The 15,811-nt window shown below is 44.7% G+C and overlaps 1 protein-coding gene across 4 annotated transcripts in view; it reads left to right on the top strand.

Annotated features, from left to right (window-relative positions):
* ITPR2 (inositol 1,4,5-trisphosphate receptor type 2) overlaps window positions 1-15,811 on the top strand; it is a 1,506,646-nt gene that overhangs the window by 1,087,263 nt on the left and 403,572 nt on the right. For all 4 annotated transcript variants that reach the window (XM_085652787.1, XM_085652785.1, XM_085652786.1 and 1 more), the window contains exon 39: window positions 14,158-14,345. In XM_085652787.1, coding sequence (XP_085508913.1) covers window positions 14,158-14,345 — 188 coding nt within the window. The remainder of the gene's footprint in view (window positions 1-14,157; window positions 14,346-15,811) is intronic.

Raw genomic sequence — 15,811 nt, 5'->3', positions numbered from 1 at the left:
TCTTCTCCGGAGGCGTCCGGTGAGTTTGGCGTCGCCCTCACGCTCGGCGACGCTGGATGTTTTCTTGCCTGTACCTCCCTTAGAGTATGTAGACCTGGCAACTTCCCCACCTCCTCAAGAGCACCTGCACCCCGCAGGCTCCTCGCCTCCTCAAGAGCCTCATCAGTACCCCCATTCGTCAATGGGGCTCCCCTCAGTTGGGCATTGTTCGCACCCTCACTGTCCTGGGAGGGTTAGCTTACAGCCCTCACCTACTGATGAGCTACTATCCCCTCCTCGGAGGGCTACCGAGGCTGGTGCAGCTTTTTTCAGAGTGGTCTCTTTGGCCACTCGGATTTTGAACATGCAACCGCTTCGGCGGCCTTGTCTGTGGACCATTTACTTGATGTCCTTCACCGTGGGTCAGGGAATGTGGAGCCGCTTCTCCCCTTTGAAGCTTCTCTTTATGATGCTCTTTTGCGTACCTGGGTTCGGCCCCCTTCCGGTGACCCGGTGGCTCGTTCGGTCTTGCACCGCCACCGTCCTGCTCCACATGATCCGCTCTGCTTATTTGTGCACCCCGACGTGCAGGTGTTTGTTTTGCAAACTGCCTTCCCTTCTTTGCCCTGGCTATTGCTTCCTCCCTCCCGGGAGTCCAGATGGCTTGAGTCATGGGGTCGGAACATCTTTGCCTCCACTAGTGCTGCACAATGGTCCCTAAATACGGTGTGTGTCTTGGCTCGGGCTACCTCTGCCCTGTGGGACTCTGCAGAATCTTTGCTCTCCACCATCGCTGAAGGCGCTCGTGTTAACCTACTTCATCTTCTCTGGGATGGGCGTGACCTTGCTCAGTTTACACTCTGATGCGCCTTGGATACTGCTGATTCCTTTGGCTGGGCTATGGCTGGTTCAGTCGCCTTGCAGCGCCATGCTTTGTTACGGGATAGCGTCCTCCCAGAAAATATCCGGGAGAGTCTTGTTGATTTACCCGTTGATGGGGTATTATTGTTTGATGTACACACCGACTCGGCTGTTCAACGCCTCCTTGCGGGCTTTGGCCCCCCCACCCTTAGCCTGTGTTCCTCAGGCGTTTGCTCTGGGGTGGAACCTTTTCGTTTGCCATCCTTTTTGATGCGTTACTGGTTTTAGGCTGACAGAAAGGCTCAGGTCTTTCTTTCGCATTGTCGGAGGTGCTTACCCTTTCATTTCCTATCCTATGGATGCATTATGCATTTTGGGCTAGCAGTTAGCCTACTGTGGCAGTGTTCCACAGATTGTTCCTCTGACTGTGGCTTGTCCTAATAGACGTGTTCCCCGTTGTAGGGTTGTGCATACTCTGTTTATGTCACCTGGGCCTAAGAGTTCCTTTGGCCTCTAGGCGTCCTCTGGTGCTCTTATCTGCCGTTGTATGGTGCTCAATGTTGTGCCTTGGCGTCATCTTTACGTCATTGGCCATCTTGCTTATTTGCTTCATTCTCCTCCTTCGGAGGTCTTCTGGGTGTTCATCACGCTTTAATGGCAGCTTCCGTCTGCCATTACGGCACCAGGTGTGTTCCTCTACAAGCATGTTGCATAGATGTGGCTAGTTTACCTGTTTTTTGCTATATATATATCTGTAATTAAGTATATATATACAAGTTCCATGGGTACTCTTCTTCCTAACTCTTCACCTCTCTTCGAGGCTGCAAGGTCTGGTCCGAAGTCTCCATGTTTCAGGGAGCTTTTCAGTGATGCATGCGGCATTGCCAATAAGGCCCTGTTTGCGTTCCGCTTACTCGGGTGGTTCCCCGGTTTTCCACTGCTCCCTTCTTCGTGTTCAGTTACTGAACGATTCTCTCTTCTGGACAAGGGTTACTTTCCTTCCAGTCGAAGGGTGTGGTCTGAAATTCTGCGATTATTCCTCCGTTTCTACGCCTTAGTACTTTGGTGCCTCTGCTGCACCTTCCTTCGGCTGTGCTATATTGTGCCAGCTGGGCATGCAGGACGGCTCTTCTACTGTCAGTCGTCCTAGATCTCCACCCTGCATATCTGTATTTCGTGTGTTGGTTCTCACCTTGGTCTTACCATTGCCTGGTTGAGCAGCTTTATGCTTATTTTAGCTACGCCACCTTATGGTCTCTGTAGCTGTTTGCTCTGCGCATGTTACTGTGGTGGCCTGCATCAGCGGGCTTAAGATGGTTACTGTTCACCCCTGTTCCCCCTTTTGGGACTGGGTGTGCACTTGGCGTTTTTTCTTGTCTCCGCCGGCAATTCTAAAAACATTGCTGATTTCTATCTCTTGACCTTTGGATCTTGGCTGTAGCCTCTCCGGCCTTCCTTCCGTGGGCTAGCCTGGTAGGCTCTGGTTGCATCTCTTCGTTATTCTTCACAACCTGTGGTCGGTGTTCACATAGTGCACATTTAGGCTGAGAGTGGTCCTCCTTCCTCTCTCTTTCTTTTGTTCTGGTATAGGGCTTGTGCAGTTTCTACCTCTCATGCTTATATAGGTATGTTGTAGTGCCATTCTGGCATTTTTTGGGATGTCTTGCATCCCGTTATCTTTTGCTCTTCCGAGCTATTTGGGTTGCTGTCTGGCTGTTCCGCCACAGCCTTCCCCATTGTCCGTCACTCTGTTGCCGGCTCAAATGCTTGGCTCTTTCTGTTGTCCTGTCGCAGACCCACCCCCCCCCCTTTGGGGTATGGCTGTGGTATCTATTCTAAGTTAAGGAATCTGTGGCTAGATGTCTTTATCAGATGTACGAGTTACTTAACTTCGGTAAAGATGTATCTGGTAGAGACGTTGTCTAGCCGCAGATTCCTTAACGCCCACCCAGCCTCCCCGTTCTGCGAGGAACTTGCCAAGTGGGGTTCTTCGCTGGCCCCCCTTTTATAGTTGGCATGGGTTTTTTTCTCATGGGTGCTCACATTGTTGCGTCCCTTTGAGATTTGCCATAATACAGCTGACTCCCTCTCAAGGGTTTCTTACTTGTAATGTGATGCCTTTTGATTAACCTTCACCAGGAGATTCATCTTCATTTTCTTAACTTCTTCTGCTGCTTTCCCTCCATTCTGCCTTCTTTATTGGCTCAGGGTTCTGGTCTCCTCTACAGTCGTCTTCTTTGGGGATCTGTTTACCTCTGTTTCAGACCTTCCTATGGTGGACTGTTGTTCTCGCTGTGCTCCGTTCTTGATAGACGACACAGTTCTACATGGTACTGACAGTCTATTTCTGTCTGTTGTTCTGCATGATAATAACAGTCTGTTTCTGTCTGTTGAGATATTCTTCCCTTGCTGCACGTGGGAAGGGTCTTCGCTTAGCTTACGAGGTTCTTTCTCGCAGCTTTTTCACTTAAATGTAGGCAGTGTCTAATTCTGTCTTTTACGATGGTGTCTTGCACCATCCTCTTTATTAATTCATGGATTTCCCAGTTTTTTTGTTGGTGGCTCCGCGTTGTGTTGCGGAAAAGTTTCTCCGTAGAAAACTGACATCAGCGCTCCGGGAGGGACTTATATGACCTCGCTGACGTCATGTACGTGGACAACGTCAGGGCGGGTGATCGTGTGGCGCGCAGTGGTGCTGCTGCAAAATAATTTCCGGATCCAGTCTGATGCATAGGGATATTCTAAGTTGAGGAATCTGCGGCTAAACAACGTCTCTACCAGATAAATTGTTACCGAAGGTAAGTAACTCGTACTTTTATACTATACATTTTTCATACTGTGGGAAGTTATAGATTGTTACAGACTGTTTAGCGTAGTTTAATCAGCTTAGTTTAAATTAAATTTACATTTTTTTAACTAGGGTGAAGAAAAGCCTTTACAGTAAGGATCCACCAATTGGCCATTATTAAGCCTTAGATAGGATAAGGTGCATCAAGTTTAATTAATGCACCTATAAAAAATTGTTCAATTACTCCTTACTTTTTTCTATTGGACACACTCGATTAGTGACTATTATTGTCCAGTTACATTTAAAATAGCTTTTTTCATATAATTTCTAATGCAATTGTTCTACATCCAAAGTTAACAAACATTGCCAAAGCCAACTGATATCTTATAGGAGAGGCGAGCTATTGGATTTTTCATCATCATTGCACTTTTTTGCGGTGGCAAGCAATCACACGCAACCAGAAAGGGTGGATTGGGGCAAGCAACACGGACCACAGGTGAAGAAGGGAAGTCTAGAGGAACACAGAGGGGGTAGAAATACACAATCGATCCAGCTAAAAAAGATACACGCTGGTAGAGTGATTATTCACACACAAAAAAGGTGCGGCTAAAAAAAATTTGCAGTGGAAGAACACAAGTAATGTATCCATGCTCCAGGAAAGAGACAAATACACGAAGGTGAGGAAGTGTATGGCAGCTGACCAATAAGAAGCAAGCAAATGAGTGACAAGCCAACCAATAGTAAACAATTGTGGCCTCACTGTTTGGAAACATATGGTCTTGAAGAGATAGCAGACCTAAAAAATAGCATTTTATTAATGTTTTATAGATTTTTGTACAGGCACCGTTGAACCCACAGGCTTAGTATCTATGTGAGGGAGTTTTTGCGCACCAGATAACACTTGACGCTTTAAAATCATATGGATTTTCAATATTTCTGTTTAAAAAATAGTATTTGTTTGAGTGTCTATAATTCGATACCTATAAGTGTATACCGGGATCTGAGAGTTACAACACAATGAGCAAGCATTGAATAATGGATAAGTCATAGAGCCGAATTGACACACAGGTGAGGGGCCTTCGATGAGACTCAGGATGAGAGGGTGTCATCTCATTATATGCTGATGATATTCTCCTCTACCTTGCGGATCCTCCACGATCCGTCCTGAGAATTCTGCACATTCTGGAGATTTTTGGGACCTTTTTGGGATTCGGCATTAACGGGCACAAGTCGGTGGCCTTCCCTGTGGGATTGAGAGACCCGCCCTGAGCCTGGGATTGCCCCTTTAGATGGGCGACTCCGGCGTTCCAATATGTGGGTATTTTTGTGACACCAGATCATGAATTATATCTCGAGGAAAAACTAATGAAAATCCTGGAGACTTATTGCAGTGTAGTGGAGAGATGGAGGAAACTTCAGCTGTCACTCCTGGGCCGAACCCCCTTTACAAGATGATCTACTTACCAAAATGTCTATACATCCTGCAGAATACCCCCTTGCCGGATACTTTTTTCCATAGGTTGGACGGTGTTATGAGGGTGCTTTTATGGGACAGTGGGACACCAAGAATAGCCCTCTTGCTGCTGATTCTCTGAATCTCCAGCTTAATTATTGGGCCTTACAACAGTTGACGCTTCATGATAGGGCCTTTTCGTCTCAAAAGGAACCATTCCTGAGGGCGGGCCACACGGCCATGGCCCTGGAGGCTTACCTTCATCTGCTATACGGAGGCGTAGGGGAAGAGCTACGCCCTCCCCATTTCCCCACAGAAACGGTGGTTAACATATGTAAGAGGATGACACATGCTTTGAGTTGGCGAGGCAGTTTGATATTGGTGACCCTACTATGGGACTTGGGCTTCCTCCGAGGTCTGTGTGTGATAGAGGGAAATCAAAAATGGGTCCTACTGAGGTTCTCCAAATTGGGTGACTGAGCTAATTCACATATTGTGAAATTGGAAACAATAACAAATAAATGTTATGCTGGCAAACAAAAACACCAAATGGGAATGGTACAAACACAATTTAAGGTGTCTTTGATAGCATTTTCTTATTTCTGGGAATTTCAGAATACATCATGAAAGGTCAGTACCTGTGTACACAAGTGACCCAAGATACATACTTCCCAAGGAACCCCACTACCTTCCTAAGGCTGCTACTAACCTGGGAGTCACTCTCACTATTTGGCTGTAGGACACCAATTGTTGAAGTATATTTGAAGAACAAAATGTCGTTTTGCACACAACCATCACTTTAATTAGTTAGACCCATGACGTCACGCATGGGCATGTCTTCATGGGGTTGTTCAGGATGTCAAACCTCACCCCGATATATGTGTTTCTTTTTGTTGACCGTGAGGTTCAGGAACCCCTAAACAGTTATAGCAGTATGTGTGTTAGGTACCTAGTGACATTAGCCACATGGGCAAGGGTGTATCATACTCTTTAATGTTCTGGGATGGGGTTGGAGTCTGAAATGTTCCAGCAATCACAGTGCTCTACCAAACAAAAAAGATAGTGTGATGTTGAGTTAGCAGTGGTGAGTGTGTGGGGAGAATGCTGAAGAGGTGTATGGGGGTGGGGGGAGTGTTGGTTCCATTGGCAGATGGGACAGGAGAGGCTTAAATCTAGTCAAATATAACCAAGCATTGCACCCCTCAGTGCTTGAGATGAGCTTGAGAAACTCAAGCAGACAATAAAAAGACTGACAAGTGGAGCAATCCCAATAGATGCCCAGGAAGTGCAGTCTGCTGCAGTGATTTATGTGTAAACTGTAGGTCAAAGATTCCTTTACCTGTAAGCTAGCCTATTGGGGAAGAGAGAGATAGGGGGGAGGGAGAATGAGAGAGAGACACATGGCCCTTTTTGAGTGTGTTTAAGACACCTCAGGTAGTATTTACATTTTAGACAGATGTTTGAAATTACAATCTTTGTGTGGTATTCCTCCAGGTTTTTGCCTTCTTTTGCTGAACACTATTTTGTTTGCCATAGGATTTTGCACATTTTACTCTTGTTAACAGTAATAACGTAATTGTACTCTTCTGTAAACATGTTAAATTAGCATATCTGTAAGTGGCACTTTTCATTTACGTGTAAGTCCCTTCTATATGGCACTCAGGTTAACACTGGTTCACACTGTCTCCTTTAATAAGTGTGATATTCAGTTTGAGAACAGCTAGAAAAATGGTCCAAGGAGTCATTGAAAACCTAACCTATTGGGCAAGGTGAAGATTATATTACTATTTTGGAAACTGCACTTTTAGAAAGTTGTCCATTTCCTACCTCAAACCAAACGGTTTTCCGGCCAGTGTCCATCGGTCACCAGAACCCTGATGGCTCTCCTGTGGTGAGATATTTATTGCCCCCCGACAGGGGACAAAGGGCTCTTGTTGTGGAGAGGAAAACTCCTAACTTGACAGAATGACCTGGGTTCTATGCCTAGCCCTTTCCTGAGTGTCAAAGGATGCCTATCTTGTCACCGGCAGATGAAGCTCACACCTAGACCTGCCTCCCTCTTGTCTCTCTAGTCCGGCTGGCACCAAACTCAGGGGGAGGGGAGAAACCGACCAGAACTGGTTTAGGGAGTAGACAAAGCTTTGCCCTCCAGCCACAAACTAGGCACTGGACATAAAGGTGTACCCCACAATCCTCTCTTCAGAACAACCTTGGATCTGGGAGGAATCAGCAGACGGACTGCCCTGCTCTCTGAAGAACCTGAAGGAAAACTGTACATCCTTGCCTTCATTCCAGGAACCCAAAAGTGAATTGAAAGGTCAGTTGACTGGCCTCCTGTTTCAGCTACAGGGACACAACAAGCTTCCAGATGCTTCTCTCCCTGCAGCTGCTCTTCTGACCAGTTCCAACTGGACTTGCCTTGGACACAGCTACTGGCCTCTGCTGGAGTGAGTCCTAACCCTTGGTGGTGGTGCCCAGGTCCTGGACCCTAGGCTGTTGTTAGTGTACTCCTACTGTTCTCAAACTGCAAGAAGTGGAATTTAAAAAATATTTTGCCAACTTTTTTCTCGGAGACCCGATGGAACCTCAAATTGATGTTGTAGCTGCAGCGATTGATGTCGACTCGCCAGTCGGCCTCAGCTTGCTCTGTGGAAGGAAATCTGACTGTTAGAAATGTTTCTAAGTCAGAACATAGAGTGCGTCATCTGGAACAATGTCAAGCAGCATCCTATTAACCTCAAGGCCTTCCCTGGTACAAACTTAAGACTTTGACCACTCAGAAAATTGCTTTTCTTTTTTTCTGAATGTATTTTATTGATTTTACAATTCAAAGTACAATAGGCGTCAGTTGTGCCCTGAAGTAGATGAGAAATTCATAAAAACCCCTTGCCTTAACCAAACTCCCCATCAGATCAAAGTTTAATGATCAAGAATACTTTTCCTGCACTATAGAGACCATACAGCTCATGCATATCAGCATTAAGTTACATCCTCTCTCAGATGGTCCTCTAGTTTCAATTTCGTGCACTCTAAATTATTGATTTGGCCAGACATATAGTCTATTAAGGGTCTCCATGCCTGCTCGTATATATGACTCATGTCATGAAGGTGTCATGTAAGTTTCTCCTTGGCCAACACGGACCATAGTTTAGTCACCCATTCATAGGGTGTTGGAATTGCTGTCAATTTCCATTTCTGTGTGGTAAGGTGTTTTGCTGCCAATATCCTGTTGGTTGCTATCTTCCAGTCAGCTTTAGTCAGTAAGTTGTAGGTTGTTGTTCGTATGTGCAATAAGATAACAGGAGGATCGGATGCAGCAATAACTCAACGCCTCTTTCAGGGAGCTTAGAACCTCTTTAGCCATTAATGCTCCATAGATTTTGAAATTGAGTTCCCTAGGTGCCGTGTAGCTAGAGAAAAGATTTTCCCAATCTGTAGGAGTCTAACAGCCACTGCTGTGTTGATGGGATGGAGTGTCCAAAGGTGTAGCTGTGAATATCTTATGTGGTTGTATTCCTCTACTCCAAATTCTGTCTTGCATTGTACAAATGTTCTAATGCCTTCATTGTCAAAAGGCCCTTCAGCATCCAGCACTCTCCCTTCATCCAGTTGCACATGCCCTCCCTTAAGTTTCCTAGTGTAAACATGTGGGTTTCTGCTCAGTGCTGTATACTAAGACATGAGTGAGGTCAAGGGTCGTCTCCTCATGATCATGTCCCAGACGTCCCCTGTGGGCTTTGGGATCTCAGAAAAGTAACATACCTATCAGATGGAGCCAGTAATGGTATTATCCACCTTGCCTGTCCCATTAATGCTTCATCCATGTGAATCTAGTGCCTTTCCTTTCGTACAGTGACCATTCAAGGAAGACCCGGACCTTAGAGTGGTAATAGTATTGTCCAGCCCTCCCGGGGGTCTGTGGACTGTAGGACCGATCTGGCGATTCAAACTCTCTTCCCTGCCCACATAAAGGAGTCTCTTTCTGTTTAAAAAGTGTGTAAGTCTGTTTCAGGGATCTTCACGGAGAAGGCTGGAAAACATACAGCAATAATATTCATCTTGATAGCTGCTACTTAGCCCAGTAAGGGAATATATTGGTTTCAACATCTGCGCAGGTCAGTCGTGATTGCATTAAACAGTCTTGTATAATTAGCTCTGACAACCAGTGTTTCTCCATAAAGTTTTTAATTCCTAAGGTAAACTTTTCACCAGGAATTAACTGATCCGTGTATCCGCACTGCAATCCATTGCGGCCTTAACTTGTTGCTTTGACCCAGTCGAGCACGACCAGATAACCGCAGTTGGAGCTGTGTGCTCTTTGGTGCTATTTTTAATCCAAACTTTAAAAGAATCATATCTCTGGTTCTACTTTGTGGACTTTTTGCATGTTGGTGTACTTTTATTTATTAAAATATTCTTTATTTCCTAAATTAGTTTGGGATTTTTCTTGTGTTGTGTTTTTACTTTATTATTGTTTTAGTACTGCATAAATACTTTACATATTGCCTCTAAATTCAGCTTTACTGCTTTGTGCCAAGCTACAAATGGGTTAAGTACATGTTTCTATTGTTACTTTAGTGGTTCACCCTGACAAGGATTGTGATTATTGTTTGACTTGGGTTCTCACCCTCCTCAACTAATGCTTTAATTTCTAACAACAGATATTTCTTTTTTTAACACAAATTGCACAGAAGGAATTCAATTGTAAGCAGCTGTGCTGCCTAGTTACAACCATAAGATGAAGAAAAGAAAGAATCTCAACATTGGAACGTACTCAAGCATCACACATCACGATGGGCAATCCAAACACCCCACAATCTGTAATGTTTGGCAGCACAACCTCTCCTTTTATATACCACCTTCTCAGCTGCAACACAGTAGTCCATGCAGTACCTCCAACTTGCCAACAGAGGAGGAGAGGCCTTGTGCCATGCTCAGGCCATGTCCCTCCATACAATCAAGAACCCAAGGCCCGCAATCAGCCTCTGGTGTCTGGACTCCCTTCAACTATCCAATATACCCAGTCGCCATACACACACAGTCCGCCAGGGCATTATAGACCCTCTTTAAATGACTTTGGATAATGGGCAATCCTAGACCATGTGGTAGAAGGTACTCTCCTCCCGCCCACACTGAGTACAATCTGGGCTGGCAGACCTGCCCATCTTCCACAGCCTGTTAGAGCTGTAGTGCACACTGTGGGAAAATTTGAATTGTACGAGGCAAAGGTTGGAGGAGATCACCAGAATTGTTGCTGTTACCTTGGCCTACCACCAATCATCATCCAACTCCCCCACATCATTACCCCAGGCATCTCTGAGACCACTGAGCGGGTCAGGCACATTAAACATCAGGGACCAAGGTAACCTGGAGATCCCCTTATGACCTAGAGGTTCCTTCACCAATCTCGTCTCAAGAGGATTACATTCTAGAATCTCCCTCAACTCTTCCGCATACATCATAAGGGCATGGGGGAGCTGGAGATATCTATAGAATTGGAACTTATACATTTCAACTTCCATTCTTCATTGGGATTTAATATGACCTGAAGCCCAGACATCCCCCAAATACAATATACTAATCAGATTCCAGGTTCCAATCCACTCTCGTATACATGCTGGGTACACTTCACTTATGAAATCTATGGAGGCTTCCAAACCCACACAAATGTTGTGAGCATGGATCGTATGTCTGTAAAAAGGTAGACAGGAGAGAGGAGGGGCTATTCTGCAGCATGTGTAAATACTGAGCAAGAACCGCCCAGCCCATGATAGAAAGCAGTAATTGACCCCCAAACCCCTAAAGCTGTCTGGGTGTACTGAATCAAGGGGACAATATTCAGTTCCCAAGCAATGTGTGGATTTCACAAGACCTGCAGCCCTCAATATTTAAAATGGGAAATGGCACCCTAAGTTGAGACAAAGAGATGTACGGTGGAGGAGAACTCACGACAGGCACTTATGTGGATTAAGGCTAATTCATCATTAGCACAGAAGCTTCTCCGTATATACGGAGTGTATCACATAATCTTGGAATTGATGTCTGTGGTTGCTGGAGACAAACAACTAGGTAATTGGGATACAATGCAAATCTATCCTCTTGACCATTTGGCCAACAGAATCCCATTAACTGGGCATCCTTCCAGATTTATTCTGCTAAAGGCTCAATGGCCAGAGCAAAAAGGCAAGTACCTCACTCCACCGAGAATGCCGAGGACAGCCAACCATTTACCTTGACCTGGTCCTCCGGTTTATCCTACAAAGCGCTTCTAAAAGTGAGAAAGCACTGGCCTAAATTCATTCTCCGCAAAAGATGAAAGAAAAAGGGCTAATGCACTATATTTAATTCTTTCTCACAATCTATTGAATTCAAAGCCACTTGACTCCATAGCTCGGAGGCCCTGGCCAGGGCCACATGAACCCACTCGAGAGAGGTCCCTGTACCTCTTCCCAGCATGAACCCATTCTGATCCTTGTGGATGAGAGACCACACCACCTTGTTCAGTCTGGTAGCTAAGGATCTTGCCAATATCTTTACCTCAACATTTAGTAGTGGACTATAAGACAAGCATTCGTTTAGTGATATATCCGGCTTGTGGAGAAGAGTCCTCATAGCCTTCCTCAGATCTACTGGTAGCTGCTCCATAGACTCGGTCTCTGCAAATGGGGAGTTAGATGAACGGAAAAATGCTTATGTATCTTGACTGGTAGTCTGTTAGGACCTGGAACTTTGTTGGACCGCATCTCCACGATGGTGGTATGAACCTCCTCCAAAGTGAGAGGGAGGTCCAACTCAATGTGGTCTTATAGCCTCCGTTTAATAGGAACGGCCACTATCGGACGTGAGGTCTCTCCCGTACTTGGGGCGGTCTTGCCTGGTAAAAATCTTTATAGTAGTCTGCAAATACTGTTATTATTCCAACTGCAAAAGTAACAACCTGAGCCCCCGCTGAGTAAACCTCAGGGACTATTCTAGTGTCCTGTCACTTCAGAACACCCAATGCAGGAGCTTGCTCGCTTTGTTGCCGAATTCGTAAGCTCTATATTGAAACACTTGCTAATTTGCATATTTTGTAAAAATCTTTAATACTCAAGTACCAATGAACATGCACTTGAATACATTAAAGCTACGCTGACGTATGAAGTGAACTGCATGTGATTTTGTCACCTGTGTTTACCAGTACCCAGAGAGGGATGATAACCAAGCCCAGGAATTCTAAGAAGATCATGACAGAACCAGAAAAACCATGAGGACCAGGAATAGGACCTGTAGAACCAGGAAGATGTTGATGAAGACCATAAAGAAGATAATCAGACAAAAGAAGGATGAAGAAGAGGAGTGCCTGGACAGTGTGATTTGAGACCATGGATATTAGGACACAACCTTAGTTACAGAAGCGATGCCTTTTTATAAAAGGTTGTTAGATATAATTCTTAAGCCTTTAGTTCACCCTCCATTTCAGCCTACTTACCACCGTTGATAAAGTGAAAGTTTGCCTACGAAAAAGTTGGCTAACTTTGCTATTTTTTTCCAAAGTTCCCCAAGTTCAGCATGGCAGTGTGTTATTTTGACCACTGCTATTTGTATTATAACCATATTCAAATACACTCATTTTGTCAGTGAAATTCTCCAAACATGGTTTCTAATCCAAGTTTCAACATGTTGCATGCTTATAAATGTGTAATAGAAATAAATCATTTTACAGTGTACAGTTCCATAACAGCTCACTAACGTGGTACTACTCCACACCTCCTCATCAGATGTCACCTTTTGCAATTTGGTTTCAAATAGACCCCGTGTACACAATTAATTTCTATGCCCCCACCTCATGTTTGTGATTTCCATATCCACATAAATGTTCACAGCTGTTTCTTGTAGTTAATGTCACGCTATAGGAAATATGTGTCATGAAAATAAACCTGTAAAATACATCCACAAAGGACCACAGAGTTTCTCTTTCTTTCTCTCTCACTCTCTTCCCCCAATAGGCTTTCTTCGTGCAGGGTAATCGGCGACCTGCAGTTTATACAGAAATCACTGCAGCAGGCGCTGCACCTCCTGGGCTTCTATTGTGATTGATCATAGTTTCCATGTCACAAGCTCAACTTCCAACTTTTATTGTCGGCTTGCTTTTTTCAAGCTCTTTCGAAGCATTGAGGGATATCAATATTTGAGGGATCTCTATATCTGAATGTATTTTAGCATGGTCTGTTACACCTCCCATTGCACTGATTTCACCCACCCTCCAAAATCCTCTTCCACATTCCCCCAGAACAGTCTCTGCAACTCACTCTACATTGTACCATGATTTTAGTTGGGTACACTACTGGGATTGTTAAGACGTCTCAGACCTCTTCCCCTAATATTATGGAGTATACTAGTCCCCAGTTGTCACATATCATGGCTTTGACACAACAAATTGAAAGTCTGAGTATCTCAGACTCCTTTGGCACAAAGGAGGGTGCACCGTATCCCCGCATCAAGAACCTGAACATGTACGACAACAAAATTATGAATGCAAACGAATTCTCAAGCAACAATATCTTGTGTATGCTTCGCTCGTCCAGTCTTGGTGCCCAGAGCCATAGCTGCTCTATCTTGTGTTCATCAACGATCTTTAGTTAAATTAGTGGATAGGTAGGATAGTAGATTGTATGGAAATATCCAAGAAAACTAACGTTTTATGTTCAGGCTATAAGCCGTAAATCATTTCTAGTAATGATGGACATGAATTTAATGTACCCGAATTGAGATTTGTGAGTGTGTTTTATTATGTTGTGTATTTATATTGATAATATTGCCCCAGGGAGCCCTGGTTTGTGCTTGATGTGAATTTAAAATATTTCCCAAACCCATGGATTCTGTGAATGTCTCAAATGTAAATTTGAAGGAACAAACCCTTAAATAACCATTAGAAATAGGACGGTGCATTTTTATATGCATAAGTTACGTATTGCCACTAAAACCCATATTTAGTTGCAGCTTGTCTGTGCTTTTATATTTTCCTTATGTGAAGTGGTCTTATAGAAGCCTACATGCAGTCTTTGACTTACTCAGAGTTTTCTGTTGCATTTAGCTGGTTTTGCTGGGCAAGATTCAGATAAGACGGGCATTTCGTTGACTGATATTCAGTGTCTTCTGGATAAAGAAGGTGCTTCAGAGCTGGTGATAGATGTCATAGTCAGTACAAAAAATGACAGAATTTTCTCTGAAGGTATCTTGCTCGGCATTGCGCTTCTTGAAGGAGGAAACACCCAAACACAGGTATGGATTTCTATAATGTTAAAGTTTTAATAAGTGATGACCCCAAATGTGTGCCTCTCATTGATCCCTTAAGCTGTGCCATAAGAATTTAGAGGCAATCTGTTTGTATCTCCACCCTGTTGTTACCTTCATTCATAGAACCACTCTGCACAGACCCTGGCTAGTGTCAGCATTTAATTGTTTTTGGTGCAGTAACTACACTGGGATGAGCTGTCTACTGGGCTCCATGTAAATTAGGTCCAAAGGATTGAGGCATACAGAGGCCGCATTGTTTTGTGTGTCTGAAATATTCACTTTGATTGTGTGCATAATGTTTTCTATGTTGATGCTGTGTTCATGGTAAATTCTTGCCATTCCTAGTGGTGCACCTGTCACCAGGGTTACTGTTAGCTGTTTCTCAACACATTGTTTTTGAAAGAATGCTGGTTTGCAAGCTGGGAGGATAGATGCTGCCACAGAGGACAGCAACAGCGCCATCTCGCACAACTTTTTTCCCTGATCCTTGATCACAGGCCTGTCTGAAGACACTAAACAAGGACTCCCATTGGAGCACATCCCTGGAAGGTGTACATGGATTTCCACTTGGAACGAGTGGCAACCCCAGTACATTCTGGGAAGTGGGCATGGGGTTCCCTTCCCAGAAGCTCCTCAGAGAAGGGAAACTGCTCCTACCTTAAAGGCTAACTTTATATCATATGTAGAATGCTCACATCTGAATTGGCTGTGGACAGCTGCCTCCTGACCTTGTAAATGTAAGATTCTAAGATTAAGTGTTCTCCTAAACTGAACCCAGGCCAGCATGGGAACCTGCTACTGTTGGTGTTTCCAGAAGCTGGAGTGGAGTGCTGCCCATGTCCTGGTGGTTAAAACAAGTCCTGCTGTAACTCTTCTGGCCTGATCCATAGCTTCTAGGACCTTAAGGTTGTTAGATATCACCACTGCTAACAGACCAACACCTCCTAATTTTAACTGGGAGATATTCCTGTCTTCCTGGCTAGGATAAGTCAGTTTCCTTAACTCAGAGTGTCTCCAGTTGAGCAGCTTTAAAAATACCTCTAGGCACTGTGTATGCGTCCATTCTTTGCTTTGATAAAACCCATAGCGGTACAAAAGGGGGTGGTGATGGACGGAGCATCAGAACCAATCAAACACTCACACCCAGTCAACAGATCTGGGTTTGATCCATCACCGTTCTTTAGCCCACTCTGCCACCCCAGTTCAGACATGGCCATATGCAAATCAGTCTGACCCTGTGCCTCATGGGAACAGTCCAGCCCGAACTGCCAAGCCATGCCTTCCCTGGACCGGAAACAAGCTTCCTAGGACCGGTTTCTGGCATTTCAGCCGTCTTCAGCCAGGCTTGCTTGAATCCAGTGGCAAAGTGAGCAAGGGCTGGACTGTTCCCATGAGGCACAGGGTCAGACTGATTTGCATATGGCCATGTCTGAACTGGGGTGGCAGAGTGG

The sequence above is a fragment of the Triturus cristatus genome, chromosome 4_1 (genome assembly GCF_964204655.1).
Source record: "Triturus cristatus chromosome 4_1, aTriCri1.1, whole genome shotgun sequence".
Taxonomy (NCBI): domain Eukaryota; kingdom Metazoa; phylum Chordata; class Amphibia; order Caudata; family Salamandridae; genus Triturus; species Triturus cristatus.
The sequence above is the reverse complement of the archived record's forward strand: the minus strand, read 5'-3'. Positions and strand labels throughout refer to the sequence as shown.